A 7,797-nucleotide genomic window follows, 5' to 3' on the forward strand; every position below is an offset into this window, starting at 1 on the left:
AGAGGGAGAAGTTGGCTTTTCCAAAGAAGATAATTGGAGGAAGAAAGTTTGATGGTGATCATATGGATTAGAGTATTGAAAGGAAGAAGATGATAACAAGATTCGGAAGCCATAGAGAAGAAAGGATCAGGGTTGTTAAACCGAAAGGGCTCTGATACCATGTGAATGTTTGATTAATCCACCACACCCAAATGGTGGTGAGAGTTCTCTTATTTATAATCATTTACAGAATACAGAAATAAGGTAAATTACAAATAATAAGGAAATAGCGATAAAAGGAAAGAATAATAAATGAATACAATATATTTGCATTTAGTAAAAGGGAAAATATGGTAACCCGTAATGTAAGGCAAATATCTAGATATTTGCCTTAATGAACGGTCAACTATCCTTAACAGGTAGGCTAGGGCTATTACAGTAATACTAACCTTAAAATGCTTATGAATAGTTGAAACTCATAATAAAGGGTCTAAATGTATCAGACCCAAGCTAGATCAGCCAAAATGTCAGCCTGGTGACGTCAAAAAATGTATTTTTCGACTCGCTTCAAACCACTCGAATGTGATGAAATGAAGACCAAATATTGTATTCTTTGACGATTTCGAACCACTTTCATTTTCTTTTTATTTTTTTATTTTGGGTTATTACTTATGAATAGTGGATAAATGAAAGTTTTTAAACATTTAAGTTTCTTTTAATAGCCAAACAATCGAAAATAGAGGGTTGGGTTTGGTTGGATTACCGATTCAACAAATCCGAACTTTTGGGTTGGTTCAAAAAAACTTCCTCAACCCAACCCGACCCAACCCGACCCGACCCATGTACGCTCCTAATTTTGAACCGTTACTTTGGCCTTCATCACGTTGTGGTCAAATAAAATAAGTGAATTATTATTCTAACCTATGCTACTAAAGTCAACATAACCACAACATAAAAATGGCAACAACTCCGACCATATCAAACATAAATATTTAAATTTCAAGCTACACCCCCTCCAACATGTTACACCTAGGCTGACCTCAGACAATAAAAATTCATGCAGGCTGTCGTCTAAGGAATTGTAGTACGCGGTTGGGTGATTTTAATAATTCTGTTTATCGGTCGGCAGATGTTGAAGGAACGTGTGATTATTTGTTTTCAAAAAAGGAATATTTCATGCTAAAGTTGTAATGTTTTAATATACTTAGAATTATTTGTTTTTGAAATATTAATTCATGTCTCATGTATTATGCTAATGATTAGTTTCGTTTTTGTTTAATCTTTATAAAGTTATTAATTTTTATTTAAATAATTCTCCTCCATAAACTTGATTTTACTCGAGATTCTTTATTTTGAGCAACTCATGCATGTCTGCAGATTTAATCTTTGTTAGAGTTTTGGTGAGAATGAACGACGGCTAAGGCCAACCAAGTAAATAACTATCGACTCGGTCGAAAGACTTGCCTTGTGTAGACGACATGTGCCTAGTGGCTCTTGCACTTGTCATTTATGTTTTAGATTATATGATTATGTGAATATGATAGATGATGCGACTATGTTATATGATGATGATATATGATGTTATATGATATTATACGACGATGTTATATGATGACGTTATATGATGATGACATGATGGTGATGTTGTATGATAACATGACGATGTAAGATTCATGATGAGATGACCTTATATGACGTTTTTCCATATTAGGATGATGTGTATGTATTAAATTTCATGATGCATTATGACGATGATTTTGCTAAGACACAACCCTAATTAATGTTAATGATGATGAACGTATAGAGGCTAATGCATGCATGTTACCTAGGATAATGTGTGAATGGTTTATAGGGTTGTATCATAAAGATGATTTAAAAATGAAAACGATAGGGAATTCATGCAATTTGTGTGTTCATGTACATCGGGTTTCTTTCTCATTTATGAGGATGAGTACAGACGTGTACACTATGATAATTATCGTCGTCTTGTCACGCACGACATTCGAGAGACTGTTGACCTCCAGACATTGGCTACGAACAGCTAGCCTAACTATGATGGTCTAGGGGGTGTGAACAACCAAGAGATTCATGCTCGCATGTGTGTGTAGGGAAGTATTACGCACCCAATTTTATCCGGAGGCCATCCCTATGATGGTTTTAATGATAGTTTTTAATGATAAGTTGCATGTAATAATTAAGGTCACTTACTAAGTATTTCTTAAAATACAAGTGGTGTGCTACTTCTATTTCAGGTAAAGGCAAGACACCCTTATACAACTAATGACAACATCACAAGTAGAGACCATAGTACATGCATAGGATAGTGCTATTCAATTTTCTTAAACATAAGTTAGTATAGGACGTTTTATTTGTTTTATTTAGTATTTCATATTGTTGTTTTAAAAATGTTATCAAACATGTAAGTCCATGACAGTGTTTTATGATAAAGTTTTTTAATGTTTATTTCTACATAAGAGGGTATAATATGATAACGGTAGGTTACCTTTTTTTTTCTTCAAACTGACCTCCTCCTCTTTTATATCTCTCTTTTCTTTTTCCTAATCTCATCAAATATGGTTGTAAATTGTCATAAGTTTTTATTTAATTTAGTTATTAACTCTCGTTAATTTATAACTATTTATTAAATAAGAATATTATTAATTTTGTGGTTTAATTTTATAACCATTTTAATATTAATCTTATTTAATTCCACAACGTTTGATGATTCAAACAATTGCCCATATATAATGAGCTTCTCTAGGAGGTTGAAGATATCAGAACTTAGATTGAGTTTTGTGTGTTACATTGCATTTCCTGAGTGACATTTTGGTAAGAAACTTTGTAGTGTGAGAGTAAGATATTCATTTGTAACACTTTGAATATTAGTGATTGATTGCTACCCGAAGATGTAGAGAAATTTCTTATCTCTGAACCACGTACATATCTTGGTATCTCTTTGTGTAATTTCGTTCATTAGTGTTGTGAGTATATTCGTTCCGCTTTCAGCCCACAACAAGTGGTATCAGAGCCATATTGTGGTTTTTGGATTATTGTGAAAGTTTTGATTTCATCGACCACTATACGTGCTCACAATCGTGCTTATTTTTTTGAAAATTAATTTTTCAAAAATTATGTTTTTCTACTCTCATCCAGATTACTTATTACAAATGGCAGTCATCTGGAATTAAATCACGACGTGGATCGAGAATTTTGAGTTCTAATCTCGAAGTAGAGAAATTTGATGGAACAAAAAATTTTGGTTTTTGGCGAGGCGAAGTCAGCGATTTGCTGGCCATGCAAGACCTTGATACTTCTCTCGAAGAGGAGATGCCTGAAGACATGACAGACGCCGAATGGAGGAAATTAAATCGACATGCTTGTGGAATTATTCGATCCTATCTTGGCAAGGATCAGAAATATCTATTTATGAAGGTGAACATAGCGAAAGAACTATGGGACAAGCTTGAGGCGAAATATATGTAGAAGAGTGTGGAAAATAAACTCCATATATTTCGCCTTAAGTCAAAACCCAAGAGTTTCTTCTTCAAATGGAGTTTATTTTCGACACTCTTTTGCATATATTTCGCCTCAAGTTTGTCCCATAGTTCTTTCACCATGGTCACCTTCATAAATGGATATTATGATCCTTGCCAAGACAGGATCAAATAATTTCACAAGCTTGTCGATTTAATTTCCTCCATTCGGTGTATGTCATGTCTTCAACCATCTCATCTTCAAGAGAAGCATCAAGGTCTTGCATGGCCAGCAAATTGCTAACTTCGCTTGGCAAAACACCATAATTATTGGTTTCATCAAATTTCTCTACTTCGAGAATAGAACTCAAAATTCTCGATCCATATCGTGATTTAGTTCCAGATGACTCTGCCATTTGTAATAAGTAATCTGGATGAAAGTAGAAAAACACAATTCTTGAAAAATTGATTTTCAAGAAAATAAGCACAATTGTGAACACGTTTAGTAGTCGATGAGGTCAAAACTTTCACGATACCCCAAATATCACAATATGGCTTTGATACCACTTGTTGTGGGCCGAAAGCGGAACGAATGTACTCACAACAACACGAATGAACGAAATTACACAAAGAAACACCAAGATGCTTACGTGGTTCGGAGAGAAGAAATTTTCCTACATCCACAAGTAGCAATCATTCACTAATAATCAAAGTGTTACAAGTGAATACCTCACTCTCACACTAAAATTCTCTTCCCAAAATGTCACTCAAGAAATACACTGTGACTCACAAAACTCCATCAAACTTAGATATCAAATTCCTATATATCCTCAATATCCTAGACAAACCCATTATATAGGGACAATTGTTTGAATCATAATATGTTATGGAATTAAATAAGATTAATATTAAAATGGTTACAAAATTAATAACCAAATTATAATATTCTTATTTAATCGAACTGTTAGAGTTAATAACTAAATTAAATACAAAACTTATGTCCATTTACATGTTAACTTTTGATTTTTTTTCTTTCTTTTGCTATTTAGAAATGGTCATGAATGTTACATAAAATTTTATTCTAATTTTAAAAATAGTTACTATCTTCAAATTTAAAACATATAAATGGTTGGCCAGCTCTAGTACACAAGACATCTAAAAAGATTAAAAAAAAACAATTTTAAAGTGGTCAACTATGGTAATAGTCAACCTGCAAAATTGAAAATAATAATAATAATAATAATAAAGAAAGGTTTATAATAATCCTCACTATGAGCTACTATTTTAATAAACATTGACCTATAAAGTGATTTTTTAGGTCAACAAAAGTATGAGTTTGTTTGTTAAACATGGCCAAGTACAATGAAGAACAACCTGCAACATGTTGATCCAAATATTAGCCGTTTAAGAACTTATTTGATATTAGTCGGTAATGATGGGTAGCCGTTGATAGTTATATTCAAGGAAGTTTTTGAATCGTTTGGAAATTAAATGAAATTTTCTCACTTCTTAATGTAAATATGAATACACAATATGAAACTAAATTTGAAAAGAAAAGAACATATGGATCACACGACGTAAATAATGGAGGACCATTGTTTGAACGTAGTGACATTCATCCTTAGGCCATCTCTTTATTGATATGAGTATTTTCTTCTTTTAACTGCAAGAGTTTCAAGGATTAAGTTAATAGCAATGTAAAATGAAGGAACAAAATATGATATCGTTAAACGGGTTCGAGGGGAGATTTTCATTTGTGAAAAGCTTACCTTAGAGTAGGGATGCGAAGGATATCACTCTAGTAGTGGTATGGAGGTGGTGGTGAGGCATAAATGTAGTCGTTCTTGGGAGGTGGTGGAGACTTGTACTCGTAGTCTTTCTTGGGTGGTGGTGGAGATTTGTACTCGTAGTCCTTCTTGGGTGGTGGTGGAGATTTGTACTCGTAGTCCTTCTTGGGTGGTGGAGGAGACTTGTACTCGTAGTCCTTCTTCGGTGGTGGTGGAGATTTGTACTCGTAGTCCTTCTTGGGAGGTGGTGGAGACTTGTATTCGTAGTCCTTCTTGGGTGGTGGTGGAGATTTGTATTCGTAGTCCTTCTTTGGTGGTGGTGGAGATTTGTATTCATAGTCCTTCTTTGGTGGTGGTGGAGATTTGTACTCGTAGTCCTTCTTTGGTGGTGGAGGAGACTTGTACTCGTAGTCCTTCTTTGGTGGTGGAGGAGACTTGTACTCGTAGTCCTTCTTGGGTGGTGGAGGGGACTTGTACTCGTAATCCTTCTTGGGTGGTGGGGGAGATTTGTACTCGTAATCCTTCTTTGGTGGAGGAGGGGACTTGTACTCGTAATCCTTCTTGGGTGGTGGAGGAGACTTATACTCGTAATCCTTCTTGGGTGGTGGAGGGGACTTGTACTCGTAGTCCTTCTTAGGAGGTGGAGGGGACTTGTACTCGTAATCCTTCTTGGGTGGCGGAGGGGACTTGTACTCGTAGTCCTTCTTTGGTGGTGGAGGGGACTTGTACTCGTAATCCTTCTTGGGAGGTGGGGGAGACTTGTACTCGTAGTCCTTCTTGGGAGGTGGTGGAGACTTGTACTCGTAATCCTTCTTGGGTGGTGGGGGAGACTTGTACTCGTAGCCCTTCTTGGGTGGTGGAGGGGACTTGTACTCATAGTCCTTCTTTGGTGGTGGTGGAGACTTGTACTTGTAGTCCTTCTTGGGAGGTGGTGGAGACTTGTACTCGTAATCCTTCTTGGGTGGAGGAGGAGACTTGTACTCGTAGTCCTTCTTGGGAGGTGATGGAGACTTGTACTCGTAATCCTTCTTGGGTGGTGGGGGAGACTTGTACTCGTAGTCCTTCTTCGGTGGTGGAGGGGACTTGTACTCGTAATCCTTCTTGGGTGGAGGAGGAGACTTGTACTCGTAGTCCTTCTTGGGAGGTGGTGGAGACTTGTACTCGTAATCCTTCTTGGGTGGAGGAGGAGACTTGTACTCGTAGTCCTTCTTGGGAGGTGGTGGAGACTTGTACTCGTAGTCCTTCTTGGGAGGTGGTGGAGACTTGTACTCGTAATCCTTCTTGGGGGGTGGGGGAGACTTGTACTCGTAGTCCTTCTTTGGTGGTGGAGGGGACTTGTACTCGTAATCCTTCTTGGGTGGAGGAGGAGACTTGTACTCGTAGTCCTTCTTGGGAGGTGGTGGAGACTTGTACTCGTAATCCTTCTTGGGTGGAGGAGGAGACTTGTACTCGTAGTCCTTCTTGGGAGGTGGTGGAGACTTGTATTCATAATCCATCTTTGGTGGTGGTGGAGATTTGTATTCATAGTCCTTCTTGGGTGGTGGAGGAGAATAGTAAACTGGAGGCGGTGGAGAGTGATAGACAGGTGGTGGAGGAGAATGGTAAACTGGAGGCGGTGGAGAGTGATAGACAGGTGGTGGAGGAGAATGGTAAACCGGAGGCGGTGGAGAGTGATAAACAGGTGGTGGAGGAGAATAGTAAACAGGAGGTGGAGGTGACATATATTCATACTTCACTTTTGGTGGCGGAGGAGAGTGATAAACAGGAGGAGAAGGTGAATTGTATGCATAGTAAGGAGGCGGTGGAGAAGAGTAGACATAATCAACAGCAAACACCGATGGCAAACTTAGAGTCGCTACCAAAACCGTGGCCAATAGATAGGCCATAGAAGACCTAGATTTCCCCATGTTTGTACCTCAATGGGATTGAGTTCTGCCTTCAAACCCAAGCCTCCCCTCTCTTTATATAGCTTTCAAATAAGCTTCTCCAAGGCAACAAATGACAGCCAACCAATCATAAAATGATATTAATTCTTACACCTAACCTTCGTGGAAGAGAGCAACATGTTGACAAATGAGTATGCCATTGTACTATTCAAATTTGGATTGGATTATAAAATTATTTAAATTTATAACCATAATTTTTTGTTTGAAAAAGCTTCCCATATTATATTTGAATTAATTTTTATATTATCGATCGAAATTTGAAGTATTCCAAATTTATAATATTGAAATAATTAATAATTAATTAGGCGATAATTTAATTATAAAAAACGAAATTATATATCAATAAATTTCTTATTAGGACATTATATCTTCGATAAAAAAAAATATTAGTGATTCATAATTAAATTAAAAATAAATTAATTAATTAATTTAAATTTCTAATTTTTAGTCGAATACATTGAATTTGTTCATCATGCATTTATAAATTTTGATGATAGAGCAATTTGTACGATGAAATCATGTGATGTATAGTCATTTAATGCACGACTCGGTATAAGGGTGGTGGAGACATTATATTTAGTAGTATAGAAAATATGAGGAGATCGCCCCACA

At 36.5% G+C, this 7,797-nt stretch overlaps 1 protein-coding gene across 2 annotated transcripts; it reads right to left on the reverse strand.

The window, feature by feature from the left end:
* Positions 1 to 4,928: 4,928 nt before the first annotated feature.
* LOC111476579 (extensin-3-like) lies at positions 4,929 to 7,175 on the reverse strand. 2 transcript variants are annotated; one of them, XM_023120297.1, is made up of 3 exons: positions 6,846 to 7,175; positions 5,222 to 6,797; positions 4,929 to 5,115 (listed from the first exon to the last, which is right to left on the reverse strand). In XM_023120297.1, the coding sequence occupies exons 1-2, from the start codon at positions 7,144 to 7,146 to the stop codon at positions 5,251 to 5,253; spliced, it is 1,848 nt and encodes a 615-aa protein (XP_022976065.1). In that variant the 5' UTR covers positions 7,147 to 7,175; the 3' UTR covers positions 4,929 to 5,115; positions 5,222 to 5,250. The 2 variants fall into 2 exon arrangements, with proteins under 2 accessions (XP_022976065.1, XP_022976064.1); XM_023120296.1 differs by having other exon boundaries at positions 5,222 to 7,175.
* Positions 7,176 to 7,797: the final 622 nt, after the last annotated feature.

This window comes from Cucurbita maxima, unplaced genomic scaffold (assembly GCF_002738345.1).
Source record: "Cucurbita maxima cultivar Rimu unplaced genomic scaffold, Cmax_1.0 Cma_Scf00003, whole genome shotgun sequence".
Classification (NCBI taxonomy): domain Eukaryota; kingdom Viridiplantae; phylum Streptophyta; class Magnoliopsida; order Cucurbitales; family Cucurbitaceae; genus Cucurbita; species Cucurbita maxima.

Coding starts and splice junctions, on each gene's coding strand:
- LOC111476579 (XM_023120296.1), bottom strand. CDS start 7,146: ATGGGGAAATCTAGGTCTTCTATGGCCTATCTATTGGCCACGGTTTTG.